The 15,101-nt window shown below is 42.6% G+C and overlaps 1 protein-coding gene across 11 annotated transcripts in view; it reads right to left on the minus strand.

The window, feature by feature from the left end:
- Positions 1-15,101, minus strand: part of NCOA7 (nuclear receptor coactivator 7) — a 98,282-nt gene that overhangs the window by 24,564 nt on the left and 58,617 nt on the right. For all 11 annotated transcript variants that reach the window (XM_087773616.1, XM_087773614.1, XM_087773618.1 and 8 more), the window contains 4 exons: positions 5,384-5,463; positions 4,423-4,530; positions 2,902-3,003; positions 1,712-1,837 (listed from right to left, as the gene is read on the minus strand). In XM_087773616.1, coding sequence (XP_087629742.1) covers positions 1,712-1,837; positions 2,902-3,003; positions 4,423-4,530; positions 5,384-5,463 — 416 coding nt within the window. The remainder of the gene's footprint in view (positions 1-1,711; positions 1,838-2,901; positions 3,004-4,422; positions 4,531-5,383; positions 5,464-15,101) is intronic.

A 15,101-nucleotide genomic window follows, 5' to 3' on the forward strand; every position in this document is an offset into this window, starting at 1 on the left:
GATAAGAGGCTGCATCAGCCATTATTCAACATTCAAGCTATGGCAACTGACCATTTTTCAAGGTTTAAAAAGGAGATTTCCAATGTCTTGCTCCTGCACTCTCTCTTCCAGACAAGCTACAAAATTCACCAGATCAACTCAGAAGCTGTGCGTAAATCATGACATCTGGCAAACCGGAGCCACAGATCACCAGCAATGACCTACACTGTAGATACTATTAATTATCCAAGGTCATCTGCAAGGCAAGCCAAGGAAGGCTAACAAACAGGCAGGCAGATGACCACGGGCTTGATTTGTTTTTTTTTTTTTTAAATCAGAGAGATGCCAAGCTGATGGCTTGGCACTGACAAGCGAGTACATGTGTGCCTGCTCCTTCGTAAAGCAAAGTCTGTACGTATTTCCCATTTGCTGCTTCTGTACGACTCACGTACACATGCCTGGTTTGTGTTTGGATGAAAGAATCAATATCAAGTGCAAAGGCTTCTCCTACAGGTATGTAACTCTATTTAGCCTGAAGAGCAATACATCAGTAGGCTGTACTTCCCACCCAGCCACTGCCGGAAGCAAGGCAACAAGGGATTTTAGCTACACTGGCAGAGAAGTCGTCCCCCCTTTGATTGTTCTGACTCCAAATTACTTTTTCAGTGCTGCAGCCATAAAATTGGCAAACTGTATCCTCTGCACCTAGCAAGCATCACAAAACAAAGCGACAGTATTGCCCTGATTTGGATGCGAGACATCAAGTAGCCCTCTATTACCTTCTACAAAATAGCAGACTGAAAAATTGCAGAGTAGTTAAGTACAGTCTACATCCACTCGATGCAAAAAGAAGCCAAAAACTGTAGGTGTAAACACATCTATCTTACAAAAGTCAGGACTAAGGGAAAAATATGTTTAAACTACAATGGTTAGCATCGCCAGTGTTATAAATTCCAGAGAACTTGAAAACCCAAACACGCAGATATCTAACTGAAACCAGAGTCAACAAGAGTAGATATATCAAAGTAGACAGTTCAAGAAGACAGTGTCTTGCAACCTTGAGAAGAAAAGAGGGTTAAAATACTGCCCGAGCTTTGTGCTTTGCTTCTAAAACAGCTGCTGTAAAATCTAGGGTTGCAGTCCCAGTGGGAACACGTACGTTACAAGAACGCTTGAAAGAAAAAGAAAGAAAAGGTTGTATCATGCAATATTTATCTTTTTATTAGGGTTTGCATGACATTCATTAGCAAGTGCAGAAGCAACATGGACATATTTGGAAACACTGCTCTGAAAACAGTTAAAAATTAGCTTAAAGTCATAAATGAAATACATAGGCATGTGCTCGTTTTATAAAGCTGTTGCACAATTTGATGGAACTGGACAACTAATCCTGACATGTCATAACTCTAAAGTGCAGTTTTCTCTGTGTATCTAGCAATACACTGTTAAACAGATAATTCTGGTAAGATGTGGTAAGGGAATGAAGATGGGTAGAAGAGCTATTCTTTCATAAAGCAATTATCATAGATTAAACAACTGAAAGAACAAAATGATACAGCATATTACCACGGTACCAATAAACGCAGCAGTGATAGACAAAGCCACCATAACATTTACATTCTTTACAAACATGGAGCACGTTTGACTCCCCCAGTATTCATCTCTCACTTATCCAAACAGATTTTGCTTTTAAACAATCTCAAACAATGCCCAGCAGCCAGGTTCCACCTACCTTACCATCTGTGAAGTAACGACAATTCATTTTTAAAAATTTTACAACCACAGGCTCGTCCTCTTCTGAAGTAGAGGACAGGACTCTCTCAACTGGTTTGAAGGCCCTTCTTGCCAAATCAGCATCCTTAAAAAAGAAAAAGTTCAGTGCAGAGCAACAGGGCCAGAATCACGTACTTCTAGATTTTGTGCAACTAAAAGGCCAGGTTCAACCAAATATTTCCCTTTTGCTTAAGGAAGAACAGTGGTGGTCATGTATGCATGCACGTATGTATGTACACTTCCCACAGCATCCTGTATGGAAGAAAAACCTCGTAACATTACAGAAAAACCTCCATGCAAATAACAGGCAGAAATTAAAAATGTCAAGGCAAGTTAGCTCACTGAATTTCAATGAGGTACTCTCATTAAGAGAGGGCCAGTCCTGCCACCTCATCTACATCAAAGACCTCTGCACACAGTGCACTGGTGTGATTCCCCATGCAGGTGGCACAAAGGTGTAAGACTAAGATTAAACACAGTTATTCACTCCAGGCTTCTCTCCACTTTCCTTTTCATTAGTTATGGATTTGAAATGTCTAATTGCTTTAACATCAGCAGCTGGACAGCTAAACTCCCTAAAGCTACTATCTAAAATCATCATGGCCAATCACCCTTCTAAGGAAAACGAAAGATCAGCTATGCCAAGGCATTTCACAAAGATTAAATCCAGCAGTCTTGCCTATATAAGTCAAGTCTATATATGGGTACCACCATAATATGCTTAACTAGAAAGAAACTGACTGCTCAGACTAAACCAACAGCCTCCGTGCTTAAGGATCCCAATGCAGGATCAAGGCTCTGGACTGCAGAGCAGCATAGAAATCTCCAGGGTGAAACACGAAGTAATTCTTCATATTTAACTTTCTGTTCTTTAAAAAGTATACACTACACCATTTTCAACTGCCCAACTCTGGGCCCAACTGAACTTGTACTGGGTTTCTACGCTCAGATAGAATTCCCTTTATTTGGAATATTTTAAAGAGATGGTAAACTTTGTAGTACAGCAAATTAAAATTAGTGTTACTCTACACTAAACACAAGGTCTGAACTGTAACCTCAAAAAATGCTATTTACACAGCCTTGAATCTCAGCTTCAGAATCAGAAATTATTTTGTGAGTTTAAGACCAGTGAACCAACATTTGACTTACAGGGAGTTTATCATATTCAGCATCTGATGATGAAGGAGAAACGGGAGCACCAGGACTGAAAGAAGACAGCCTTGCGGCGCTTGTTTCTGGCACAAAGAGAATCTAAATACGAACACGTATGTCAAAACAGTAAGACACAAGCTTCAAAAAGTTATTCACTATAAATACTACGTTCAACTAGAAAGACAACCCAATATTCATCACTTGTGATTGCAATGCACTCCTTAACAACTACTCATTCTAGAATCCTTCTTCATAGGTGGTGATGGCAGAGGACATGCACGTCTAATTAATTACAGGATCTAGCTCTACCTTTTGTATTGCAGCACAGTCAAGAAAATAAAACATTTTCCACAGAATGAAAACCTCCTTTTTCTTCCCCAAAGTTACAGTCCCAGATTGTCTTGCAACTATCGCAACTACAAAACAAGTAACTGTAAAACGACTGTTAACAGTCATTAACTTGTAACAGCAAACTCTGATTCAAAGAGAAGGCCATTGCCGAAGATGGTGAATTTGTATTGCTAGAAGTTTATAACACTTCGCGATAGATTGTCTGTTTCCAAAAATATACTTGCATCTCCAAATTTAAGAAAAAATTCTTTATATGAACCAGCATTGTATCATCATATACTACATTTAAAAGAAAAAAAAATTACACTAATATAAATGTATATAAAAATACAATGCTTTGTTTGAATTTTCACATTCCCTCATAGTGAACATCCCAGATTTTTAGTACAGCAGTACTAAAATTGCAGTACAGCTTTGGACCTCCACCCCAAATAAAAAGAGTCATTTGTTGCAAGTGTCAGAGCAAAGAAAGATACTTCTAAAGCTAAAAAAATGTTCACAGTTTAGTTTTAAACTAAAAATGTTCAGAAAAATAAAACCATTCTGCTCATCCCAGCTTTTGTCTGCTGGGTATTCTTAGGCAAGTCACACCATCTCTTTGTGCCTCAGTTTCCCCATCTGCAAACCAGGACATTTCAATCTCTTCATGTCCATGACGCAGAAGTAGAGATCTGCTCTTCGCGAACCAGGTGTTAAGACTTCATATTTGCATTTCCATTACTTGACTCTCTCAAAACCAGTCTGTCTCCATTCATTTCTCATCTTACAGGAGACTGACTCATCCCCAACATGATGGCAAATAGCCACTTAAATTACTGTATCTAACTCTCTAATTCTTTAATGTATTATATATAGCATTTATCTAGGTTTTCCAGTAATTCTACTCTCTTGCAACAGCTACATTACCCTCTTGAGCTTCAGAGTCATCTTTAAGCTTTACTGACACCAAATAAATAACAGAAGTCAGATATGGCAATTACAAAGCCCCCTACCCCCCCGCCCCTGAACTCCAGGTAATGATCTACTGAGTTCCCCTTTGAAGCATTTAAATTACTGTTCATTATCTGTGTATCCAAGTATCTAAAATATATGTGAAAGTAGTAAAAAGCTTTTAAATACATAGCAAATCATCAGGTTTCAGGTATAAAAAAAACATAAAAGATTTACCTGGCCTGGCACAATTGTCTGCGTGAAAAGCTTATTGAGCTCCACAAGCTTGTTTGGGGTGATGTTAAACTTCAATGCTATGCTGTTTATGGTGTCCTGATTTCCAGCCTGAAAAAAGAGTTGAAGCTTAAGATACCATAGTGAACACATTCAGCACACCAGCTGAACTAAAACCATCTAACAGACTGTTTGCAGGGAATAGATTTGATGATCTCAACACACCCTCTGTTTAATAGCTTACGTGATAAGCCACTATCAATAAAAAGAAAAAAAATATATCCTCTCATACTATACAGTAGACAAAACAGAGGTGTTACAGACGTCCCTCTCCTTTTCTCATAAAACTTTACAGCAGCACCACCTTATTTAGAACTGGTCTGGCAAGTGGGGAAAGGACACACACTGGAAAGTTCATTACACCTTCACAGTCGCAGCACGTCAGGCATTTGTGCTGTTCCCAGCTGGGACACTTGTCTTGCACACTCACTCTGTGTGATGGAGAGTGAGGTTCAGCGACCCGGCCGGCTCACACAGAGACCTTCCGGGCAGAGGCAGTCCTCCGAGCTGCCGCAGCAGCACACTGCCACCCTGCTCCAGCTTAAAGAGGTCTCGCATCATCTCAGGACCAAGCACAGGCCAACCACTTGACGACATAATCAGCACTGTGGAATGGAAGTATTTTTCAGAATAACAAAACCAACCACTAGAGAGCCATGGTGCCAAAGTAAAAATAGGACCAGCACCTGTGAGAAGAGGCAGAGGACCTGGGTTGAACAGCGGTTCGGGACATGAGCCTCGCCCTTCCCACACAATGATATTTGGAGCAATCCCTATTGAGATAGGTACGAACTGCAGCCAGTATTCCCTTAGTGCTTTCAGTTTTGTGCCACTGGCTCCCTCTCAACCTCAACAACTTCATTTTCAAAAAGCAGACATGAACAAAGCACACACCAATACTTACAGTGTATTCTATGGTACCATGGGGTTTCTGAGAAACCATTTTTTTCTCTTTCTTTTCATTGGTTTTGTTTTGATTGTCATCTAAAAAGAAAAAAAAATATTCAAGTAATTGACTTTCAAGATGGTTGCCTATCAACACGTTTTGAAAGAGATCTACAGGATGTGCAGAATTGCAGCTATGAACAGGAACAAGAGGGCACATCAAAAATATCTATTAGGCCTTAGAATTGCATTGTAAGGCAAGCAAAACTTCATCAAGTACAGCAGGTTTAGTAATCATTCAGGAACTCTGCAAGAGTAATGTATACGTGATACCATATCAATACAGAACTGCTCCCATGTTTTCCGCCGTGATTCCTACACAATTCAGCTGTTGGATACAAGTACTTTGTGTGATGAGCTGCTGTCAAGGCCGATGCAGAAACCAGCAGATGAACGTACGCACTGATACTGCATCAGTAGGACCACAACAAAGACTGGTTAATCACCACTTCACCACCAGTACATCATATTTAAATACCATTTTAAACTCTGAGGGTACAAGTATGCTAAGAGTCCTGCAAAACGTGCATGCATACAGTATACAGTCAAGTATCAGAAAGCATGAAGCTTGTTCAGAAGACATTTTCCATCAGCTACAGTATGCAAAACTCCTTGTGCCTGCGGAAACCCTTGCAAGACCTGAAAGGCACACGTGAGCTCTCAGGAGCATGAGCAGAGTAGCTATTTCTAATTCTTACCACGGCAGAGGGTAGGCAAAGCCGAAGATCAGGGAAGACGCCTGCTGCCCAGCCAACCCCAGCTCCCTGAAAGCGATGCCAGCCCCAAGGGCTCACCCTCTGCACCCCGAGCCCAGACCCGCATACCTGGGGGGGACGAGGACGGCACGCAGCCCCAGCTCCAGGAGCGGGGCCGGGGCGCAGAGAGGCCATGCATGGCTGCCCCGCTCGCCCAGCCTGCTCGCCCCCGGCCCCTCGGAAAGGTCCTGCTGCCTCTGGCAGACATGGGGAGAGGCGAGAAGGCACAGCAGGGCTGGGCCCAGCAAAGCCAGCAGCCAGGACTAGGAGCGGGAAGACGCTGCTCTCCTGGGGGGACTGCTCCTGCGGTCCTAGCCGGCAGCTCCGGAAGGAGGTCAGGGAGGAAAGGACAGGGAATGGCAGCGCAAAGCTTCTGACTCGCATTCAGGCTTTGCTGCAACCTTTGCTATCTCCAGAGAGCAAGAAGCAGGTAGTAAAAAAAGAAGGGCAAGGACTCGCCTGCCCCACTGTAATGTACACAAGGAGAAAGGAGGGGCTCAGAAGCGTGCTGCACCTGACCCTTCTGCCAGCCCGTTTCCACAGCGAGATTAATGCTGGGGGCTGCCTCAGCGTCTTCCAGAGGCTACGCGGTCAGAGACCATCTCCTTCAGTCACCAGAGACTCACCAGAGCCCAGGCTGGTGCACAGAGCTGAACATCCATCCAGGTGTTACTGCCGGGACACCCCACCCACTGTCTGCCAGGGATGCAGTCATGAGAAGCACCATGGTTAGCAACGTAACAGATCGCAAAGACATTTTTCCCACAACGTAATAGAGGCAGAAAGCACGCAGGGACTAAACACACACAATTTAAGTACACGTGGCATGAAGGACAGAGGTAGGAAAAGGAAGATCAGGACGATGCTGTCTTTTCCCTGATAGCATTCTGGAACAGAGCATCACGCAATGATCTCAGACATTTCATCTTTGAGACTGGAGACCCACGGTAAAACTTTTAAAATTAGCATTCTTTTTCTGACCATCTGTATTTCCATCATTGCCACACCATCTTCCTCTGATCAAAGTCAAAGCAGTCTATGGTGAAGGATGGAAAAATAGGTAATGACAACATTAGAAAAAGCACAGTATCAAACTACCAGAAACACAATGCCAATATGGCAAACAAAGAAGGGACAAATAGTGGATGTTCCCTTAATCCATTATTTACGTACAACTGCCGATATGGACATAATCCTGAAGAAACTCCCTCAGCCAACAATGAGTGAGTTCACACTATTTTGTGCTACTCAGGAGATACCACTTCAATTACTCCAGGATAACTAGAACTACCTATCATATCCGTGCAGGCAAACTACCTAGCTGTCACCGACCCATCACTGGAGAGAGACAAGCAAGGTTTATAGGTAGACTTCATCTTCTCATAAATCATTTGGTGTAGCTGGAAAAATTAGACAAGTTTTCAGATACATTAACTCTTGCTTAGCTCTGGAACAGCACACAAAGTAGGAAACAGTAAAGAACAATTATTTCATACTAACCAGATGTGCATCAGTAAGACCTTTGGATGGGAGGGAAATAAAAACAAAGTAGCCCAGAGAGATGTAGAGAGATGGAGATTTTGTACCTGCTGAATGTGAAAAAGTTTAAGTCTGCGTGTGGATGGGAGGAATAACAATACGCAATAAAAGCAGTTTCTCTGCAGAGCTTATGATGTTTGGTATTAGCTAAACATTTTCATTCCAAAGCTCTGTCTTTGGAAAATGGAATGGTGGCTGAGAGCTGACCATGACAGCAACCACTATACCACCGTCGCACAAGACCACAAAATACTCTAGCAATACCAGTAACTTTCTCCTCTACAGCCTCCTGCCTGGGAGGGGATGTTTCTCTCTCTCACACCTCTGTCTACCCCTGTAAAATACACTATTTTTCAGGTCCTCCTAATTGCATTGGCTGCATAAGTTTGGAGATAAAAAAATACTACCCAGTGAAAAGTTATAACCCAAAATACTGTGTTGCAAGGAGGCATATAATACGCTCTAGTTCGTGGCTGACAGGACTGTGGGTCTGTTTGTTTAGTAGGGTCTCCAACACAACTGTGGTGCAATACAGAAGAGTGAGGTAGATACACGTAGTTGAAAACCCCAAACCATACAGACAAGTAAAAGAAAAAGTTCAAAAGACAAGCTGAATTTAGACTGAACATAACACAGTCCTTCTTTTGCCAAAAAAGGTTAATAAATCCTAAATAAGCCCAACAATTAGATGGTTTGCTTTTCTTTCACATCTACCTGTCAGAATGTATGTTGTACAGCCTGTTTAGAATCACAGAATCATAGAATTGTTTAGGTTGGAAAAGACCCTTAAGATCATTAAGTCCAACTGTTAATCTAGCACTGCCAAGTCCACCACTAAACCATGTCCCTAAGCACCACATCTACCCATCTTTTAAATACCTCCAGGGATGGGGACTCAACCACTTCCCTGGGCAGCCTCTTCCAGTGCCTGACTGCCCTTTCAATGAAGAAAACAGTCCGAAAGAAGCAGTCACAGTCTGTGAACCCACCTGTCTTCTAAAACCAAAATCTGACAATTCTTGTTTGGATACTTTTTTGTTCCCCCCCCACCCCTTTTTGGTTTTAAAATCCCACCAGCAGGGGTTCTGGGCACCATCCTTACACTGAGCCTAACTACTTGGCAGGCTTTGGCAATTACAAACCACATCATATCACTTTGAGCAGTGGGAAGTCTTAACTAGTCTGTATTTTTAATTGTGCATATAAAGCTTTAAAATTATAAATTAAAGAATTCAGACCTTCAGAGGAAAAAATTCCAATGAACCCGTTAAATCTGACAGGTACTGCTAACCTCACTGTACTGTACACGTAGCGAGGCCAAGGTCACTAATTATGCTCTGCATGAATGGTTACAGGGGAGGGGGTGGAGAGCCTGGCAAAGCAAGCAAAACACCACAATATACCATTTCTCCAGTTCCCTTATCCTCTCTCATTTCTCCTTCAGAAAGCCAAATGTTTTCTGACGTGATCTGAAGGCAGCTAGCTCTAGGAGTAGTCCCAAAGGCACCCAGAGCACACGCAGGCGTGACAGAGTCCTCAGTAACCACATTTCTTTCAGACAGAACTAGCTGGAAGAGCTGCACCTCTCCACAGGCTATAAAATAAAAGCCACTGGCTACTTTTTGAACTTGGACATTTGCGTAGTGGTGAAGTGACTGACGGTTCTGCCTCCCAAGTTTTCCTGCACTGCACGTACATGGAAGATGGGATCGTACAACCATGAGAACTGACTAGGTGTTAATGCAAATTTGATCACACTGCATTTTTAGGAAAAGGGTGGAGTGGGTGGACTGAACCTCTCTGTGATTTCAGGAAACATGTAAAATAAGAATTATGTAAAACTAGTAAAATTAATGAGCAACGAGAAGAAGAATGCCAAGTGAGAACAGGCAAGAAAAGACAGGCCTATTGAAAACAGATAGGTCTGGAATGGAAATTTTTCTGCCCTTATTGATATATTTATACCTAACTCAGTTTCCTAGCAGACTGTTCATATTTTGTTTTGCAATGCTATGGGAAGCCTTACAAAAAGGAGTTACCTAGGAATAATTTGGAAAGCAACTATCGAAGGAGTATGACAAAGAGGTCAATCAGTTTATCATCCAAAAGACCTTGACACGATAGGAGAATTACACCTCTGCAACTATGTAAACAGCTGTATCGAATAGGTCAAGAAGCATCAACAGAAGCCCGGGCTGCCCACGCTGACATATGACGTGCCACTGCAAGACAATACCGTCAACACCAGTGTTACGGACTAACCTGCTGCCAGCCAAAATCAGTGCAGGGTTTCGCAGTGCTGGCGGTGACAGCTGAAACTGCCGAGCAGTTCCCGAGCCATCAGTTAGGCTGGCGTCTGGTACTGCTAGCAGGAACGCTGAAGTAAACAAGGGGCCAAAGGACTAATCACTTCCCACACCAGGGAAACAAACTCAGCAGCCTGAGAGAATAGCAGCAATGGCATATTGGACCAAAAGTCCATTTTACTCATTAATCTCTGTCTTACCAAACACTTAGACGGCACGTAAATAGCGAAATCTTTCCCCTGACTAGCCCCCTCGGCTTCTAGAAATCATGGATTTCCCAGGGTAGAGGAGCAGCATCCACTGAAGTCCCCAGTCCCTCCAAGACCTCCACACTGGTCCTATGCCAATGATAGGAAGGAAACGGTACCGTGATGTGCTACATAAAGCAGTGCTTCCTTTCTTGTACTTTATACTTGATTAATTTCACTGTGCATCCTAATTAATGTTATTTTAGGAGTGAACAAATAAAATATTCCTTATTCACCTTCTGCATACCATTCATGATGTCACGGATTTCCAACAGCATCTCTTAGCTATTTCACTTTTTCAGATTGATTAATACTAACGTACTTTAGACTTTTTCCTATTTCTCTGATCACACATGCTGCCCTTCTTGTTAGTTTTTCTTCTCCTACTATATCCTTTTTGAGATGGAGGAAGGAAAACCAAATGCAAATTTTAAGATGTGAAAAAAAACATTAATTTGTGCAATGATGTAATGAGGGTTTCCTTAAAACTGTAAGACACTAGTCATATTTTTCCACATCACTGAGTACGTCACTGCTATTTTAGAACATTCCAGTCCTATGTCTCTGATAGATTTGCTAGAAGAAATAAAACTATATTACTACAGTCTAGCCAAGCACCAGGACCCAGGAGTGAAAACCTGAAGGCAGCTTACAAGAATCTGAAATGCAATAAATTCAGGGGAGAACAGTTATCACTTGGAGTAACCTAATCAGAGAACTGATAAGAAATTAAGCAAACAAGGCTTCCTGGGGTAGCTCCCTTATCAGTGAATGAGGCCTGATACCAACTATCTTGACAGAGATGGAATACAATAAGTATCACTTAAGTCGTTCTAGAGAGACACAGAGACCTCAAGAATATGAAAGTCCTGCTTGGACTGGTAGAGGAGGAAGGAGAAAGACAAATCAGTTTATCTGAACAGTTTTTTCCATTTCTCCTTTCTAGACTAACATTTTAATAATTTCCAGCAATGCTGTTATGTGCAGTTATGTATAGGACGATTTAATCGTGTCTCCAAAAGCACCTTTCTGGCTCTTCTCATGGCTCTCAAAGTGAACTGAACAGTGTTCACATCAAAGTTATTACTTTAAAATAAAAAGTCTTTCTTTCAGCTCCTGTCAAGCGTGGGTGAACCGCAGCGCCACAGGGGCCAGATCCCTGTTCTGGGACACCCTCCACACACTCTGACATCCCAGCACTTCCCAGAGGCCGCAGCAGCCTTCAGGGAAGAGAGATTATCCCAGCCCCATTCCCTCCTTAGCCAGCTGCAGCTGCAGCAGCTGGGGTGAACATCCATAAAAAGGTTTTTTGGCCATCTGATCAGACCTATCTCCCTGAGGAAAATGCAGTAAGTTAGACAGAAACATTCCCTGCCCAGATTTGGGTAGTGGACTGCTACCATGTTAAAAGAAGAGAAAGAAAAAAAAAATAATCAAAAAACCACAACATCCCAGCATCTCAGGTGTCTGTTTTTCTGGTCCGCTTCCCACTTTTCCCTCACCTTTACTTCTGCACGTTTTTCCTCTACTGAATTGTATTATCATTTGGCTTCCTCCTTCTCTACTGCTGAAGTAACTCGAAACAAAAAGGCAGCTGTCACCCATCACAACCACACTTGTGCTCCTTCACTAGTGAAACTTCTTCTGCCATAGGAGAATAGCAATTCCCTGATCAACACAAATCCAGGCACAAGCTTCTGAAATATCTACGCCTTGAACAACTTTTCTCTGTCCTCAATAAAAATTGATTGTGATTCTCCACTAGTTATTTTCCAAGCAAGTCTGTCAAAGGAATAAAGAGACCATCAGAAAATACAGGGCCCCAACAAAAATGACAAGCAGTTCAAAGAACTGATATAAAAAAGGGTAGTAACTCCTACTATAAATGGAGAAGGTATTTTAAGGCACATTTAAGTAAGAATTTGGCTATTGATATTCATGCAATATTCATATACTGCAGCTTCTACATGAAGAACTGCAAATATTTTCAAGGAACTCAAATTCCCTCTTTATTTACTCCTTCCTTCCCAAAATGTGGCTGTAGCTCCTCTGCAGAGGCACAAAGCGGTGCTACATGTTACATGTTTAACGTTTTACTACCACCTGAATATGCTGCATCAAAACATGAAGCGACCCTTTCCCACCACTGTTAAAACAAGAGAGGACCCATTGCTGTCCTTTCCCTGCAGCTGTGTGCTGGACTACAGGACAGACAGCAACCGCACTTGGGCAACAGGGGAATTTTTGGGCGATGGGACATTTTTGGGCAATGGGACCTGTACAGCCAGAAAGCCCTCCAGCTGAGCAAGGGCAAAGGTCCTCCCTGCAGCAGGGTTCCTCCCACCAGGAACCTTGCAAGGAGACATTGTCCAAGGCAGCATCACTGCCACTTTTTTGCTGGCACTTGAACAAGGTGGACATGGAGCAGGAGACACAAGCCCTGCAGGGACAGCGCAGGAGGGATGAGCGCTCACCAGGACTGCCAAGTTCCAGGCAGCTAAGCAGCTCTCATGTTTAAGATGGCAAGATGTGTGCTGCTGCATTCAAAGTTTCCTATGTGAGGACCAGCTTGAGAAATGAGAGGAGGAAAGATCTAGTTTAAAAGGTCACTGAGGTTTAGGAAAAGGGGAAAAAAACCAAACCAAAAAACCCCACCACTCAATTTCAGAAGGAGGTAGTTCATGCGCTCCAACTGTCAAAAAGAAAATTTGACACATTATTGTGAAGAAACAGTGAGATGCAGCCAACAGCGCAGTGCTTTAGCTCTAAATCTCAGCTGGAAAACAATACAGCAGCAGTTGAAATGGACTGAAACTAAAGTATTGCTGAAGCAGTGTATTGCTGGGCACCCAGAAAGAAGCACTGAAGAGGGGTGACCAGAAGACTCTTTATGTTGAACACTACGGTCAGAAGGGAAGCTTGAAGGAGAGGATGCGCAGTGCTGTGAGCAGGGAGGACGTGCAGAGGCTGCCCAGTAAAGGCAGAGCTGGAGGGTTCCCGGTATTCACTCTAGGTGCTGTCTGAAGACACAGGAAGGATTCAGATCAACCGATAACCTCATATCAGACAGAAAACAGACATGCTTCTGCAGACAGAGACCAGTACTTAAGAAATAGGTCATGGTGATGTTTACCAAAGCACAGCAAGCCTGTAGAGAAAGCCATTCTAGATGCATGTGCCTTGCTGACAGAGACTGTACAACTGTTCCTCTGCTAAAAGAGGATGCTGATGGGCAGGACAGCCTCTGCCTCCCGCTCCTGTGAAACTTATCCTGGGAAAAGGGAGATGAGTGACTCCTAGGGAGCGCTCTCCCACTTTTTTCCAGATGCAAAGCAGCCTATCTGCAATGTGAATATTTGGAGTCATGGGGAAGAAGGAAGGAGAGAAAACAAAGACAGGGAGTGGGGGGTCCTTGTAGCCAAAAACAGGCAAAACGAAGCTATGGTGAGAGGTAATGGGTTTCTGATAGAGCAACGAATATAGGCAGAAAAATGAGAGAAGTCTTTGGGACCATGAACACACTTTTCAGGTCTGACAAGGACCAGGCTTTGCTGCTAAATACACATTAGGAACAAGTAAAGATATTTATCAGCTGGACAGGAGAATAGCTCCCAGCTGCAATGATCGTATCTTTCTTTACCCTTAAGTAAACTGGTTACACATGCTTTTCTTTTGTGCTGGGGAAAACGTCCTACATGGTGCAAATGTTTTGTGTCCTAAGCCTCTCCGAGATAGACTGGGTGCGTGAGCAAACATCATCTCCAGCTGCCTGTGGCTCAAAACAAAGAACACATTCCCTTTTGGGTTTGAGGTAGAACCATAACACACACTGAGACTGTTTTTAAACAGCTGTTTAGATTTCAAGAAATAATTTTGTACAGCCCTAGGGAATGTAATGTACAGAAATGTAACTATCCTGAGCATCTCTCCAAAGGAGAGAGTGGTTCATGTTTCGAGATGCTGAAGAAAAACAGTCAAGAGAAAACAATCTCATTTCTGATAGTCCCATTTTGGGGAACGGTTCATACAATTTTTCATAGAATAGTTTGGGATGGAAGGGACCTTTAAAGGTCATCTACTCCAACCCCCCTGCAATGAGCAGGGACACCTTCAGCTAGATCAGGTTGCTCAGAGCCCCGTCCAACCTCACCTTGAACGTTTCCAGGGATGGGGCATCTACCACCTCTCTGGATTTTTAAACCAAGTCCCCGTGATGCAACTGGAACGCTTCTGTAAGCAAAGTGTTTGCAGACACGAATGAACGCCTCCTTACACAAGGGTGTAATACATATTGACACTGAGCAAAAAGCTAACAGTTGTTAATTTTATTATTAAACCATACATGGCTTTTCTCTTGGAGGAGATGTATGGACGTTGAGATACAAATCCCTACTTCATTTTGGGTAAGATTTGCATAAGTGTCTGGGTGAGGTTTTCCAAGAGCAATTTAGGGCTCTGAAGTAACTGCATCCCTCTTGAAGATTTCACACTAAGGCATTTTGAAGTTTTATTCCTTACTTTATTGGAATTGACAGTTCACACCGCCATACTATAATACTAGAAAGTGTCAAAACACCAAATACTCGTAAAGAGTGGCGTGAAAAACAAAAGGGACTGCTCAAATGCCTGAAGTTCAACACAAGCTGTACATCTATAGACCTCTGAGTTGTCCCCGACTGCACATTGGCAGCTGGGCAAAGAACTTGATTGCAGAGATAGTCTTATGTCATATTATAAATCAGGTTAGTATTTTTAAATTTGCAGGAGATACATCATTCCCAAATTTGTATTTGTTCAATGCAGCTATACAAATGAAAAGCAGAAATAAA

Source organism: Nipponia nippon, unplaced genomic scaffold (genome assembly GCF_047370975.1).
Source record: "Nipponia nippon isolate SJK-2023a ecotype South Korea unplaced genomic scaffold, ASM4737097v1 scaffold_4, whole genome shotgun sequence".
NCBI classification, from domain to species: domain Eukaryota; kingdom Metazoa; phylum Chordata; class Aves; order Pelecaniformes; family Threskiornithidae; genus Nipponia; species Nipponia nippon.